At 39.0% G+C, this 14,779-nt stretch overlaps 4 protein-coding genes across 6 annotated transcripts; 2 read left to right on the top strand and 2 right to left on the bottom strand.

The window, feature by feature from the left end:
• Positions 1-252: 252 nt before the first annotated feature.
• LOC113207019 (NEDD8-conjugating enzyme UBE2F) lies at positions 253-5,149 on the bottom strand. Of its 2 annotated transcripts, none has more exons than XM_026423374.2 (9): positions 4,974-5,149; positions 4,777-4,843; positions 4,527-4,639; positions 4,218-4,379; positions 3,978-4,139; positions 1,120-3,891; positions 958-1,044; positions 800-883; positions 253-550 (listed from the first exon to the last, which is right to left on the bottom strand). In XM_026423374.2, exons 3-6 carry the CDS (start codon positions 4,635-4,637, stop codon positions 3,775-3,777), a joined length of 552 nt encoding a protein of 183 aa, XP_026279159.1. In that variant the 5' UTR covers positions 4,638-4,639; positions 4,777-4,843; positions 4,974-5,149; the 3' UTR covers positions 253-550; positions 800-883; positions 958-1,044; positions 1,120-3,774. The 2 variants fall into 2 exon arrangements, with proteins under 2 accessions (XP_026279159.1, XP_052120151.1); XM_052264191.1 differs by having other exon boundaries at positions 5,101-5,119.
• Positions 5,150-5,229: 80 nt separating this feature from the next.
• Positions 5,230-9,578, top strand: LOC113207016 (F-box/WD repeat-containing protein 9). Of its 2 annotated transcripts, none has more exons than XM_026423364.2 (10): positions 5,230-5,505; positions 6,010-6,284; positions 6,379-6,532; positions 6,614-6,759; positions 6,836-7,056; positions 7,577-7,835; positions 7,913-8,056; positions 8,125-8,289; positions 8,389-8,476; positions 8,558-9,578. In XM_026423364.2, exons 2-9 carry the CDS (start codon positions 6,030-6,032, stop codon positions 8,473-8,475), a joined length of 1,431 nt encoding a protein of 476 aa, XP_026279149.1. In that variant the 5' UTR covers positions 5,230-5,505; positions 6,010-6,029; the 3' UTR covers position 8,476; positions 8,558-9,578. The 2 variants fall into 2 exon arrangements, with proteins under 2 accessions (XP_026279149.1, XP_026279151.1); XM_026423366.2 differs by lacking the exon at positions 5,230-5,505 and adding an exon at positions 5,516-5,715.
• On the bottom strand, positions 9,480-12,762 carry LOC113207014 (striatin-interacting protein 1 homolog). The gene is made up of 2 exons (XM_026423359.2): positions 12,534-12,762; positions 9,480-12,391 (listed from the first exon to the last, which is right to left on the bottom strand). The coding sequence occupies exon 2, from the start codon at positions 12,350-12,352 to the stop codon at positions 9,881-9,883; it is 2,472 nt and encodes an 823-aa protein (XP_026279144.1). The 5' UTR covers positions 12,353-12,391; positions 12,534-12,762; the 3' UTR covers positions 9,480-9,880.
• Positions 12,763-13,009: 247 nt separating this feature from the next.
• Positions 13,010-14,772, top strand: LOC113207006 (uncharacterized). The gene is made up of 2 exons (XM_026423340.2): positions 13,010-13,176; positions 13,260-14,772. Exon 2 carries the CDS (start codon positions 13,265-13,267, stop codon positions 14,723-14,725), a length of 1,461 nt encoding a protein of 486 aa, XP_026279125.1. The 5' UTR covers positions 13,010-13,176; positions 13,260-13,264; the 3' UTR covers positions 14,726-14,772.
• The last annotated feature ends 7 nt before the right edge of the window (positions 14,773-14,779 follow it).

The following is a 14,779-nucleotide window of genomic DNA, read 5'->3' as shown; positions in this document are numbered from 1 at the left end:
AATATTAGACTCATGTAATTTCTAAAGCCGTACAAAGGTGAAGGCACGGGTGTTCCAGGGCCTGCTCATTCTTGCTCTCTCAAAGTTTCAGGGTTCTATTTGTGTCTCTTTCACACAAGAGGGCGTCTTAAATCCTGAAAGTCGAAGTGAACAATCTCTGGGGGTCCCCAGTCTCATAGGGTCCTAGGCCTCTGTACTTGACAGTACTAATCTTTTCCTCCCCTGTACTCTATATTTAAGAAACACAATCTATTGATGTAACTTGAGCTGTTTTTATTCATAGTTTTACATGTACATTTGTGAGACACAATTCTATAAAATTGATATCTCACCGGATGTAAAAGGATACAGTAACAAGATCAGCTGAGTTTGACAGTTCACATCGAAGAGAGGAATTGTTTCAAATTTAAACGTATCATCTGCTATGCTAAACAGACTCATGTCAATCAATTTTAAATTACATATTAAAATGTACAAGGCAGATTTTCCTCTCTTGTCAAGAACTAATAGACAAAGTTGCCAGAGCAGCGCAGCAAAGAAGAAGTTTAACCTGAAAGAAGAGATAAAAATTACATTAGGAAAAAACATCATGGACCTTTCGACAAGCTTATCGTGCCATACTCGGCGCAAAGCCCTTCCTCATCCAGGCATCGCTCCGGCTAACACAATTTAGTCTGGCTTGCTAAGCCAGGGGTAAAGCAACATTCATAGGATAAGTAAAACTAAAATATAAACAAATACTAAATCCACTTATTTAAGAAATAAGAGAACAATAACAATAATTCAGGACAAAACTTACAGCGGGTAACATCCTCACTTGGACTTGACGAAGTCAACTTCAAAAGTGGAAATATCCAGTAGGCGGTAGACCAGGGTTTTTAACCTGCAATGAACGTTAAATAATAGGAAAAACATGGCAAACAGAAGCAATAAATGTGATTCTAAATCGATTCTAACCTTCACATGAGCATGCCACAGAACATGGGACGAATTTCGGGGGTTATCTTCAAATCCATCAAACATCTACGAAACAGCGTTTTAAACCTGAAATTAACAATCATTAATTAGAGGATATATAGAGAACAGATGCAATGAATATGATTCAAAATCGTTTCTAACCTGCAGGTGCGCATGCCAGAGAACACAGTTCGGATTTCAGCGCTTATCTTCTAATCCGTCGCAAATCCCGAAAGGTCGGTGCGGCCAGAAGACACGCGGATGCACGTTTCGATGTAAGAGTCCACATAATACCAACTAATTTAAAATTAAATGTATCCATTTGAACAATAATAACACAGACAACAGCGTAAACAACAACACACGAGGCAACGTATAGCCGGAAGTTGGTTAAAGGGAGGGGTGGGGGGACCTGGGACTGGCCGTTCGGTTATCGAATGAGAAATCTACCATGCATGAGAACAGCAGGAATGAGCACGGGTGGAGCGCTGCTTTGAACTTCTCCTCCGCCGTATCTCAAACTCAAACACTGAAGAATTTCTCATAACAAGGACCCCCATGCGCAGGATGACCACCCACTACAAACAGATCATCCATCCGGATCCGGTCCCACCAAAAACAACTTGCAGGGGGTTGGGGAAAATTTGGTGAACTCGTGAACTGGGGCGTAGCGTAGCGTGGCTGGGCCGAGAGACAATAATGGCACCAACAACCGTTAAATCGCACCCCATGCAGAATTTCAACTGCAGAGTAAAATGTAAGTGCCAGAGGTCCACATTCCTGCCAAAAGACAGAAGTTTCCTTGATTCAGAGACTCTACAGAGCGGTCAAGTCAAGTGCAGTACCGGTACCGTCTCATCGCTCTCACGGCCCCGAGCGTCACCGTAAGAAACTGTTGCCTTCGAGATGAAAGTTGGGCCCACCGAGGTGGAATGCTTTGCATGGAGTCGCTACCCTACCTCAATTCGGCGTCAGCGCGTAGGCCTAGGTTAAACTTGGGGGTGGCTTTTTAACGTTTCGACTCTTTTTCGCCTCTGGGAGCGAAACGGTCGGTCCGACCGACACAAAACTCGGGGGGAGCTTCTTCACGGACCCTACGCTTCATCCACTTCCTAAGGGCTGCAGGCCACTCGGGGGTGGCTACCCCTTCGGCAAGGGGTTGAGGATGTCGACACCAGGTTTCTCAGCATGGATGTGTTTCAGACTAAAGAAAAAGGAACCTGTTCTGACAGTTCCAAGCTTAAACTTAAACCCTTAGTGTAGTGTTCAAAATGGTCGATATTCTAAAAGGGGTTGGACGTCAGCGGGGGTTGTTCAGCCGCGAGTTGCCCGATTCAAAAAAATAACAACACATGCGCCGCGGCCGGGTACAGGGCCCATAGGATAATCCACCACATCTGACGAACCACATAACTCATTTGTCCGATCACAATTTCGCATAAGCCGATCAAAAGAAGACAAAAAGTTGAATCGGTTCATGAAATATCTTGACAATTTCAAAGCTGTTAGGACCGATTTTTTCACCCTCCTCCACTGTAGGGGTTGCACAGTTCGTTAGGGGTGGCGGACGGATTGTCCACTCCCTGAGCGCCTAGACGAATGACAGAAGCACCGACCTGCAAAGTGTGAGCTCCCTAGCTCGAAAAACATTGAAATGGCACTGGAAACAAATAGTGGACCGCTAATTTGTGAGGCATTTTATCTCCAGATGGTTGATTTCAGATGAGTTAATGTGTAACTTGTGTATATGGCATATTTCCAAAAAGAAATACATTTAGTCAATTATAATAGCAACCAAAGCGCTGCTCTGTTTATTAATTATTATTTTAATATCACATGATATCGCAGAAATGCTCGGCATTCAATTAAACGGAGATGGCTTTTAAAGCTGGTACTGTTTAACTTTTGAGTCATATCCGGTTAAGGCATTAGACCAGGTCAATAAAGACACACCATTTGAAGAATTAGGGGAGCTATGAATGAGTCACATTTTTAAAAAATGATTCCAGATTTTTGAATCCCACCTTAAACCTGAGGCGGAGAAAAAAAGAAAGGAAATGGAGGTGACCAAATTAAATAAAGGTGTAACAACTTTTGCAGAATAAGCCTACATTGCTAGTTGTACATTGACTTTAGTGCATCCCAAGATAGATAAAATAAAAAAATAAAGTACAATGCAGAGCATTTTCAGCAATATTGCAACTCAAACCACAGTGGTTAGAACTTAGGGAGTTACAACGAAAGACGGACTTATGAAACTTAACAAAAAAGGGTTTGGTCTTTAACTGTCTTACATGTAAGAAGAAAAGCTACTCAGTGATGGTCTTGATACATAAAGTTAAAAAAAAATATAACAATATTTATTTTAGACAACACTTCTTCAGCGCCCCCCCCCCCCCAAAAAAAAAAAAAAAAAATACTTGATATTGAACTAGAAAGTTAAGCAAGAAGTATTCATTGAATAACTGATTTGTTTTGTTGTCTCTAAAGATGAATTGAAATTGGTAGGATTAATTGCAAAATTCAAAGAAAAATCATTAGAACATATTTCTATGGTAAAAATTACTTGATGACCACGGCAAGTTGCGCCAATAGAAAGGCACACAGCATATGGGTGAATATGAGACCACACACACTCATACAATATTCAAACATCCAAAAAATTACCTAATCCTTACAAATTTAAAATCATTAGTGCAATCAGATTTAAAAAAAAAATAGAAAAATAAAATTATAACATAGCATTGATGTCAGAGAGTTGATTGAAGCAACACTCGACATGAATTAAAAAGTCTCAGTACCATATGAACAATCCAATTATCTCTTGGCATACTGTTTCACATAATCATTCACTTTCTGTCTGAAAGATTCTTTGTCTTTCAGATACAATTCAGTGGCTTGAAGATTTAAGGGATCGTCAAAATTGAGAAGATCCTGAAAAATTGGAAAAAACTCTGTAAATTACAAACATTGAGGAGTTTGCATTTTTCAACACCTAGAAAATGTGGAGAGGAACTTACAGTAAAAAGTGAGTTTAGACCCCAAACTACATCCTTGATTCTTCGAGTGGGAGCCCACCCAAGGCTGTCAATGGAGTTTTGACGTAACAAACTCAAGCAAATATCACCATCTTCGCTTATATTGGGATGCCATAGTTTAGTAAGACATTTCACTTCAGGTGGCTGAAAAAAAACAAGTTATCATCTCATAGCATTAAAGCAGCTTACTGACAGCCTGAGCAGAAATTCATTTAAACTTACCGCCATATTATAGTCCTCTGTGACATATATGTGAAAGTAGAAGGTACCACCTGCCCAGTAACCCTCATCAGGTGATACCGTCAGGCTAATATTGAATAGTTCATCAGGGTTTTCAAATTTAACACTGCAAGTGCCTGGTAATGTCTGCTCCATTTCTTGAACCTGAATTAGGAATAGCTATCAATATGACAATAAAGTTGGCAACTCTTGTGGATTTTCAACTAGACAACCAAATTACATATTCTGAACATGCAACGGTGACAAACAAATTCTTATTGCAAATCCAACACTGAGGTGTTTAACACATACCTCTTTGACCAATAGTCTATCCCTAATTGAAACTCGTTTTGATGCATCAATTATTTGTGGTCCATTGCTAACAGGGGCTTCTTTCTTGAGTTTTCTTGTCAATGTTATCATTTCTACAAAAGGTTACAAGCAAAATAAGGACTGATATTTATACGCACGCAAGTGATACAAGCAGCAACTTTGTCCAAATTATGTATACAACAGTGTTAGAAAATTTGAGATAGGTTATGTGTAAAACATTAAGCCATACCTTTAAATATTTCGGGGATTAATGGGTTGAAAGTAAATGTTCGGTAAACAACCTCTGTGCAGAAAAGCTGTAAGGAAAGCGACTATAAGTTACGAACAAAAAGAAGTGAATGTTCAGACATCCGAATAGAATAGTTCAAGTTTGGCTGGGACTTTGCTTTGCAAACACTTGTGTACTATGCATTTCTCATCTGTCACCTGTCAATAGGAAGCGGTTGTATTTGTAATATTAGATATTAGACTTAGCTGTTACAACTATCTCTTGTTTCAGCTCAAAAGAAAAGTTAGTTATTGTTAATGTTAAGAATGAAATGGAAAGGTAGACCAATAATTGCTGAAAATAAAGTAAATGACAGAGGTTATGATAATAAGTAAGTCATTTTGACTTTTATGGGAGTCGCCATTTTGGTTTAGGTCCTTGTGGTGTTAAATCACAAGGCCGTGTCTTCCTAGTAGCGCACTCTGCAGGTCAGTTCTCTGGACTACCAACCCCCCTCTCTCCCCTTCTCCCCTCCCACCCACCTCCTCAAAACAACAACAACATCAGGAAGGTGCTGTTGTGTTGTGTTCTTGTTCTCAGATGACAGCTGAAATGACGATATCTTAAATTTTCCGCAGTTTTTTAGGCATTGGTGCTTTTATCTAATACAGGATTCCAGCTCCAAGTGATAATTATTTATTAAAAAACAAGACTAGTATTTTCTTCGAAGAATGACATCTTAGTCGTGGGGTAAGTGGCTTGCGAACGGTGAAAGTCTTCTGGAACAGTAACCAGCAAAGCTCTATTGTTGTTTGACGTTTCGAACTCGCCAATTTTTAATTATAGTAACAATTGGATGGTATATTATGAAATCTAACTCATTGATTTTCTGACTATGACTCGAAATACTGGGTTACGATTTGGTTGCATCCTATTTCCGGCATTCGTGTCTGCAGCGAGGTATGTTTATTTTTAAGCTTGCTCATCTGCATTCGGTTTGTGGGTCAAACCGACGTCGTGGTGTGAGCGAGCAAACAACATACATGCAAGTTTCCTTGTGGTTTCCGTGGTGCATTTGACATTTAAAATCGATGGTGCCTGCTCATTATGCTTTGTGTAATTCATTCAAGTGATGTCATGGTCACAGTATTGATATCTTGATTGTTGAGATGACATTTTTCTCAACTATTTGCAATATATTTTAATTTTATTCAAGTTTAAATTAGTTTTTATTGTTACTATTATCCATTTCAGTGGCTGGATATTCTAGCATCATGTCATTGCCTGGAGACAATGAGACAGAAACTGGAAATCATCCACACTCTGAGAAACCTCATTGCACTGAAACTAAAATGGATCCTCTTGAACAAGTGGACTGTGCTTCAGATTTCACAGACGAGACAGATAAATGCTTTCTGTCAATGTCTATTGATAGTGAAGAGCAATCATTACATCAAGAAATCTGTGAAATACCACCAGACTTGTGCCCTGAAACTTTAAGAATAACGCTGACTGACCTCCCAACAGAGGTAATACGTCTAAATTAAAACTCGGCATACTTTGTTATTGTTTTAGTAATGTTTTATATTTGTTTTATATTCATTTTATATTCACTTTTTCAAGGTCTTTCTTCAAGTCTGTTCATATTTAAGTGCACGCCTCCTCATGCAAACCATGAGACTGGTGAACAAGAGACTGAATGAAATTCTTTCTGATGACTTCATATGGAGATCTCGAATATTCAAAAGGTGGAGACAGGTTTATCCTCCCCTTCCAGGTAATAAACCTTTTCAATTTTTATTTAGTTCAAGTTAAATTCTTTTAAATTTTATTCTATTTTTCTTTCCTTGAATATTAGCTGTTAATAACTGTGTTAATTGGAAAGCTGCTTGCATAAACCTGGAAGAACAACAGGAGCGTTGGTCAAATATGCAAAGCACTATGAAACATTTGTCATGGAGGGACCTTCATGTAGCATCTATAGATGCCATTATGCTGATCAATGTGAGAATATCAGTAGTCCTCATTTAAATTTCCTCTGCCTACCATTTCAAATGCTTGACTTTTGTTTCCTTCAAAGAGAGGGGCGCTGTGTGTTTCAGGATCTCGGGATCGTAGTCTTGCCGTTTGGGATGTTAATGCAAGTAACCCTTGCCCTATCACTCATATTGAAGCGCATAAAGGCTGGATATGGGGTCTGGCAGCAAAGTCTGATTCATCATTTTACACTTGTTCCTGGGATTGCACAGCCAAACTGTGGACGCTAGAGGATGGAAGACTTACTGCTAGTGATACATTTAAGTATGAACCCAAACTCAAGTTTTTGCGGTTGCACCAATTGATGGGCTAACAGCTCACAAAGCTATTTGCACGAATATATGTGTACAGCAGGTGTGGCACAAAAGAAGGCACTAATTGCTGATTAACTTCAAAGTTATCTGCCCCAATCTGAACCTGGATTCCTCTGTTGGTGCTGACAGCTGCTCCTTCAAGCCGCGGTGTGCATGGACAGCTGCTTGCATTGAAAATCAGATAAATAATTTGACAATAGATAGATATGATTCGTGGTGTGAGTAGCTGTCCTTGCATGCCCTGCACTGTGATAAAGAGGCAGTTTGCCCACTCCAACGGCTTAATGGTAATCCCAGCCCAGCTCATCATAGGTTTAACCACCCACCTAACTCAAACCATAATATACATAAATATTTTATGTGCGGCGCGGCATATTGGTGCAAATAGCGGAGAATGTTGGTTGCACCATTGGTGCAAATATCCACTTTGATTTACATTATAGCTATCTCTTGTTTTGTTTTCCCTACAGAAGCAAAACAGCTATGTTGTGTGTTGCTTGTAAGCCAAATCTGGTAGCTGTTGGTTCATTTGACAAACGAGTTTTACTTTGGGATCCAAGGAGTGGGTCTAAACCGATTCACTCATACACTCCCCACCGCCGTGCTGTTTTAAAGCTATGCCTTTTGGAGGAGTCTGGAATCGCTGATACTGTTGTGTCAATTAGCGAAGACCAGACATTTGCTGTGTGGGATATTCGTGCAGGAAAACTTCTCAAAGAAAATGTCAAGGTATACACAAAACTGATATTTTTATTGAAATCAGATCTTTGGATCAAAACTTGAAATCATAAATTTTATTTCGGTAGATTGGTCCTAGTGACCCAGAGAGCACAGCTTTTCCTATGTGCATGTCCCTTAACAGTGATATGCTGTATATAGGGGATTCAAAAAATAGACTTCATCTAGTTGATCCAAGAAGAGACTCTCCAACTAGATTTGAAATAATTGCTGTAAGTTTAAATTTGCTGCTTTTGCTTTGAAAAACGAGCACAAAAATAACGGATTAATTCTCTTTCAGTCCTATGATGCAGGGCATAAAGACCAATGTAAGATAACTGCAGTTCGTCATGGTTTGGGATGTGTGATCACAGGGTCATCAGATGGTACAGTCCGAGTGTCAACGCCAACTCACCATCCTGAATTAATTACCAGCTTTACAACAGTTGGAACTGAGGTTGCAGCTGTAAGTTGAAAATATAATATGTTTAAAGAATGTTATGGCTTGTGCTGCCTTTGCACATTGTGAGTGCAACAAACGCTCACCTTGTGTTTTTTTGTTCAGATTGATTTTCAACATGGGATTCTTGCTGTGGGATGTACGAACTGTGCTGTTGAGCTATGGATCCCCACTCAGGATATTCCTACATGAGGTACAAAAATTATCACTTTTGCAATTTCTTGTATAATACACAAATATTTTACAATTTTTTTTTTGTCTTTTGTACTTTCAGATTTTTGTTGTCTATGTTATCCTGCACCCACTGCCAACTAACGCTTTAAATTCGCATGAATGTATTCCAGCACATTCCTACTCTGATATCTTAACTAGTTCAATTATCTGTAATTTATTTAATATGGCATTTTATAAAGTGGGCCAGTCAATCATATTTTCAATGTTGTTTTGCACAGGGCAAATGTTTGTAGTGCATGATGCACAGAAACATTAACTCTAACGTGGGTTACAGTAATTTTTTGACAGGCTTGGGAGGGAGTAAATTTGCCTGTTGCTTTTGTAATACTTTTTAAATTTGTGTAAAAATGGTGTTTATTGAATGAAATGTTCACTGATGGTATAGATTGTTTAATTACCCACTTCATTTTGTGTGTACGTGTCTGGGGGTCTAGGTTAAGCCGGAAAAATTAATTCTAGTCAAAATCTCTCTGCTCTGTTGTCTTGGTTCTCAGAAGTATCTGGATGTTTTTGTATGTAGTATTTCGCTGCAAATTTTTTACAATTTTAAAAATGTTTTTAGAATGTTTTTTTTTTTCTTCAAAATTACAACTTGCAAAGGCTCCTTTAAATTGTTTTTTGGTAAACATCAGGGGTCTCTCTAGTGGAGTAGTCGTATTGACATGTTTACAACAGTATTAAATCAAAATCACTAACATCACTTACAAAAAAGAAAGCAGTCCCAGTCTGTGGATCTTTACTTACTGTTATTTTGTTATTTATATTTATAATAACCTGATTGCAACTGTATTTGTGAGAAAGAACCACTTATTTTTGTGATATTTATATATTTTGCACTTATGTCTGAATCTTTGGCATAAAGTAGTGCCAAAATTGTGTAAAAATTTGTTTGTGGGCTTCTGTGTCATTTGGTTACATGTGTATACATGGAATGAAATAATCTCAAAACAAAAAGGACTTAATATTTTTATACAAAAACTTATTTTGTTTATTGGATTTATAATAATGACTCACAGCTGTTTTTTATTACAATAAAAAAATGGAGACATTATCTGCAAGTATGTCTGACAAATAGGTTTTCCTTGCATATCCTAGTATATTTTTTTTTCTTCTATGAAGTGAGACTAGTGACTAAAATTAGCCCAAGATGAAATAATTAGTGTATTAAATTATACATTCTTTTTCTTGTAACTTCCATTGTACAAGTCATTGCTGAATTCATAGGTATACACAAAGCCAAGTACCAATACAAATACATAAAAGAAACACATAATATTGCGTGGACAAGCTAAATAAACATAATAAAATTTATTAAAATGCAATGGTGATAAAAAAACAAAAGTAGATCAGTTATTTATGGGGGTCACAGATATGCCTTATCTATAAGTTCATCCCAATTCACATTCACAGACAGAACTTGATGCAACCATATCTCATAGTGCTGTTTAAACTCTTCAGTTAGTTCAATATCTTGACCTAGTACACTCTGAATGCTCGTATCTACTGTTGATTTCAGCTCAGAGTCAGGCCCACTGCCATAACGTCTGTTGTTGAAGCGATCTACATTGCCCCGTAAAGCACACTCTTCTGCCTGGAAATCCCACGGTCTAGCATCAAGATCATTTCCAAAAGCCCAGTCATCATTTAAGCGATGCCGAACCTTAGAATAAATGGCACTCATAGTTTTCATGTTTGATTTCCGCCATTGGCGACCAAGGTATTTGGTCTGCATTTTCAGGAGTTTTAGAACATATAATTGCATCATAGCATGTCGTACCTTTAAAGTTCTTTTCAATATTGGAGCGGATTTAAAAACTACAAGCATCATAATCCGAGAATGTTTCCACTTAGTCAGCTTATTCAGAATCCTAAGAAGGTTGACACATGAAAACACATTCCTCCATGAGTAAGGTTGGTTGTCCCCAATCTCTAGACTCTCAACTGTTAGCTCAGGCTGCTCTCCAATCACACAAGCGGGAAAGTCCAGAATTGGAATTACATTCTTGGCTCGAACATAAGCCATAATATTCTGGTTAAAAAACTTCAGTACAAGAGGGATACAGTTTGCAAAGACCAAATGCTGTGACATAAATTCAAACTGATACACATGATTGATCTTGAAATGTTTAAGCAACAACAATAAAATACCCGAAACAGCCTTCACAATAATCTCCTTGTGACGATTCACGTCAGTGCCAAGCTTCATTGACTGAACAACCGTCATAGGCATTTCTTCTGGAAGAACATCAGCCATGATATTAATGGTATCAGTCTTTGCTTTGGATGTTGGAGCAGCAGCTAAAAGTATCTTCAACAAGGCTATTACATACTGGGGTAAGTTGGGGAGCATGGCCTGATAAAGGATTTCTGCAGGTGTTAAAGGAACATCAGGCTCCTGAACTGAAAATGGACTCTTTGCCATGACTTCTTCTTTCTGAATCTGAAGCTCTGCCAGAGATGTGTACATGTGCTGTTTCAGGACAGCAACACCCTCATGAATGGGCTCTGGTAACCCAATAAGTGTGTCTCTATCCCCATGCAAAGGAAAGCCAACAAACTTCATTCTCGTATTATCAAGGAAATTGTCCAAATCTTTCCCACGCACTTTTGGCATCCATGGCAAGCCTTTAGCTTTGAGCTCTGGCTCCGGCTCTGGTTCTGGATCTGAAACTATAGGACTTGGAGTGCGAGGAGTATCTGGATCTCTTTCTTCCATGTCGCGGTCATCCTGCTCTGATTGATCAGATGATTCAAAGTCCAAAGCAGAATTAACGTCCAATGAACCTTGTTTCATAAGGTTGCGACGAAAACGGCGTTTACTCTGTTGGTTGTCTTGAGCTACCAACAGATCATTGGCACTGGCTGGTGGTGATGATGGACGCATGCTTTGTGCAATTTCAATTGTATCTTCTTCAATAATGGGAAGGCCAGCTTCTTTACGATATTCTGACTTTAGTTTTTTTAGAACACTCATTCCACCCAAAGTGAGAAGAATCACTTTCCACAAAAGTAAAAGAACTTTCTTCATGGGAAAGTGTGGTGCTGAGCCACTACAAAATCTGGTCACCATTGATAACAACTGAACACTGAGAACATCTTCACCAGATGAGTGAGCAAGATCTGAGTGAAACTGTTCGGCTTGTTTCCTGTAGTTCTCATCACTATCAGTTAGGGATAAGCGCATGACTTCCACAATGATGTAGAGCACACTTAAAATCACTCTCAAATCTGTTGAGTCAGCAAGACTTACAGCTAGTTTACTTTGAGCACTTATAGATGCAACACTGTTTTCTATATTTATGTTGAGAAGGTCAACAAAGGCAAAAAACACTCCACATTCATTGAGGAGCATCACATTATCGCGAGTTGCTTGCTGCTGCTCTTCATCCGATTGCTGTTCAGCCCAGCAGCCTTGAGACAAGTACAGAAAACATCTTGCAGCTCGCATACGGCTTTCACTCTTAGACATTTCAAGAAGATCTAACCATTTTAGTATTAGGGACTTTTGCTTTTCTCTGTCTAGCTTTTGCCATGAAGGACTGAGCTGTGCATCTTCCATCAAATCTTCAAAAGCCTTAACATTAAGCTGAAACTCAGGCTGTTCAGTATAACTATACAGTTCAGCAATCTCATTTAGTGGTGAATCACTGTCATCATAAACGAACTCTAAGTCACGGTTTTCAAAATCTTGGGTCTCCATTTCACGATAATACCTGTCTGCCATAAGGCTCTGCTGTGCTACATCAGTGTCCTCACGGTTAACCAAACCACTCTTTGGTCTAACAACCCTCCTTCTATCTGAAGGGTCAATGTTGTCGTTTCCATTTGCATCCATCTTCAGCTGTCACCAATGCCCCACAATGGCTCTTATCACCTGGAATAGGAAACCGTGGAAATTGTGGTAATGCAATATGGGCCCATGGTAAAAAGTTTAAATCAAGAATGATATCAAAAGACACTCGTACTGAAAAATTGCACTGAAAGTCACGGTAAAGCAGACAAATGACAATACTAACCTGCCAAACTTCCAATTAGTTTGTCTGCTACATCTTCATGACAGAGATTTACCTCCAGAGCTGTCACTGTGGTTGATTGAAACAAACAATTTTTGGCACAGACAACACCAAAATGTAACCAAGTGGTGCTGTGTTTTCATTGAGCGAAAGAATAGAGAACGCAGTTCGATCAACTTGATTCTTCCATTCCGAATTCCGATTCCTCTCCTTTTCTGGCTTTTCTGGTTCTGACGTCACAGGAGGGAGGCCAGGGTGGTCACACCTTAAGAAGAAATCGTTGCCGTGGTTTTCGTTTACAAACCTTCAGAAGGGATGAACCAAAACCACTAAGCGCTAGCTTCAGCTATTATCGTACAAAAATGTATCTAAACAGTTTTAAATTCGTTCATGAAACTATAATAACACAACTCTATTTTTTTAAACTGTTGGCGTTCTGCTTCCTTGCTTTTGTTTATTTTGGTCTTGTGGTTTGGTTTAGAGGAAGGCGTCGATTGCGAAGGCGGTGGCGGTACCGCACGGTTCATTCATTTCTGTGAAGGAGGCAGCTTCGTCCAATCTGCACGTCCTGGAAGGTTTTCTATGCTCCGTCAGCTTATCCACTGTAATTTGACGTGAGTGGGATCCCATTGGCTTTCGTCCTGAGGTACAGCACACTAATTCTGTTCGTAACTGAGGGCCTGTGCTGAGTAAGATATGCGCCTCTTCATTGTCGTGTGTTCTTTCCAGGCAACATGGATGTGAACTGCCTGCCGGACGATGTTCTCTCAAAGGTCTTCTCGCTGCTGCCGCCCGTCATGCTGCTGGACAGCGTCCCACTTGTTTGCAAGAGGTGGCACCAGCTCTCGAAGCAGCCAGACTCCTGGAGAAACTTCAATCTCACCTTTCCATCTGATGCTTCAAAGAAGCAATTGGGAGAGCTGTCAAGATTTGCCAAAGCAGCACCATATATAAATTGCTTAGATTTCTCTGATATAGAGGCATTGAACCCGCAACTCTCTTCAATTGTGTATTCTTTAATCAATGAACATAAGATTATCAAGATTCTTCATACAATGGAGACATCAACTAAGAAGATGAGAGCGTTCAACAAAAGTATGCTTCAGAAGTTTACTCCTTCTTTACGGGAAGTTTTCATCCCTCTTGTAAGTCCCGATAGTATATCAGAAGAATATCATGCCAATATTAATAAAATGCTGACTCTTGTTTCGGAAATTCCACATTTACAAAGCCTTGGCTTTAAACGTATTGCTGTTCAAGAATTCAAGAACTATAAGGGACAACTTGGTAAAGGTTGCCCTTCACTCAAAAAATTTGTTCTGCAAAGCAGATTCAAAGCCACAGGGGTATGGAACTGTTTGATCTTTGATGTTTTGAAAAGCAAGAAAGACTTGTTACAAGAGATTGACTTTGAGATAGTGTGTGAACCAGTTGAAAAGTTTATGGCTGCTGTAAGGGGTTGTCATAATGTAGAGACACTGAAAGTACCAATTGGAATCCTTCCAGTTGTAGATCATATGAGTAAGCTACGAAGTCTTGGATTGTACTTCACATGGTTTTTTGATTCATTTGTAATTACTCCACTACCAGAGTTGATGAAGTTCATAGATGAGTCTCCAGTGATTCAAAACATTACAGAACTGACTCTCAGTTCTTCACATCATTGCCGTTGGTTGCCAGAATATAATGCCGCAGTAAATCAATCCTTAGAAGCATTGGCTAAGAGGAGTAAAGGAATCCAAGTTTTCCGCATTAATAATTTGCGTGTGAAAGAACGTGTTTTAAATTTGTTCTTCTCCCAGATGAAAAATGTTCATACCATAATCCTCCACAAATGTTCTGAATCAATTTTAGGGAATCACATCAACATAGACCCTAAAAATAAGAAATATGTGATAATTGAAGACTTTAGAGTCAACTCAAAATCAGCTCAAGAGGAGTTTGAGAATATTGTGCAAAAGCTGCAGTCAAGTCAACCGCAGCTTGTGATGGTATTTAGTTGTAGAATAGTGGATTATGATGAGAGCGACGAGAGTGGCAGCAGCGATGAGTCTGATGATGACAGTAATTTTGATGATTATGATTACTATGATGATGAATATGAATTCACTTACTTTGATTACCTTCGTAATAGATATGGAGAAGATCTCTCTGACTCAGAACTGTATGCATTTATGTCATCTGATGAGGACTGATCAGTACATGTTGTGTATTCTTTCAAGAGTAATTTAAAAATTATTTTATTGTAC

Source organism: Frankliniella occidentalis, unplaced genomic scaffold, assembly GCF_000697945.3.
Source record: "Frankliniella occidentalis isolate FOCC.00 unplaced genomic scaffold, Focc_3.1 Scaffold17, whole genome shotgun sequence".
Classification (NCBI taxonomy): Eukaryota; Metazoa; Arthropoda; class Insecta; order Thysanoptera; family Thripidae; genus Frankliniella; species Frankliniella occidentalis.
This window is presented reverse-complemented; position numbering and strand designations above follow the sequence as displayed.

What these genes read in the sequence shown, in the direction of transcription:
- LOC113207019 (XM_026423374.2), bottom strand. Translation starts at nt 4,637, where the DNA reads ATGATAACATTGACAAGAAAACTCAAGAAAGAAGCCCCTGTTAGCAAT. An exon ending in ATAGACTATTGGTCAAAGAG is followed by an intron (nt 4,380 to 4,526) that starts GTATGTGTTAAA and finishes TTCCTAATTCAG; the next exon opens with GTTCAAGAAATGGAGCAGAC. An exon ending in GTCTAAACTCACTTTTTACT is followed by an intron (nt 3,892 to 3,977) that starts GTAAGTTCCTCT and finishes CCAATTTTTCAG; the next exon opens with GATCTTCTCAATTTTGACGA.
- LOC113207016 (XM_026423364.2), top strand. Translation starts at nt 6,030, where the DNA reads ATGTCATTGCCTGGAGACAATGAGACAGAAACTGGAAATCATCCACAC. An exon ending in TGACTGACCTCCCAACAGAG is followed by an intron (nt 6,285 to 6,378) that starts GTAATACGTCTA and finishes CACTTTTTCAAG; the next exon opens with GTCTTTCTTCAAGTCTGTTC. An exon ending in ATGCCATTATGCTGATCAAT is followed by an intron (nt 6,760 to 6,835) that starts GTGAGAATATCA and finishes TTTCCTTCAAAG; the next exon opens with AGAGGGGCGCTGTGTGTTTC.
- LOC113207014 (XM_026423359.2), bottom strand. Translation starts at nt 12,352, where the DNA reads ATGGATGCAAATGGAAACGACAACATTGACCCTTCAGATAGAAGGAGG.
- LOC113207006 (XM_026423340.2), top strand. Translation starts at nt 13,265, where the DNA reads ATGGATGTGAACTGCCTGCCGGACGATGTTCTCTCAAAGGTCTTCTCG.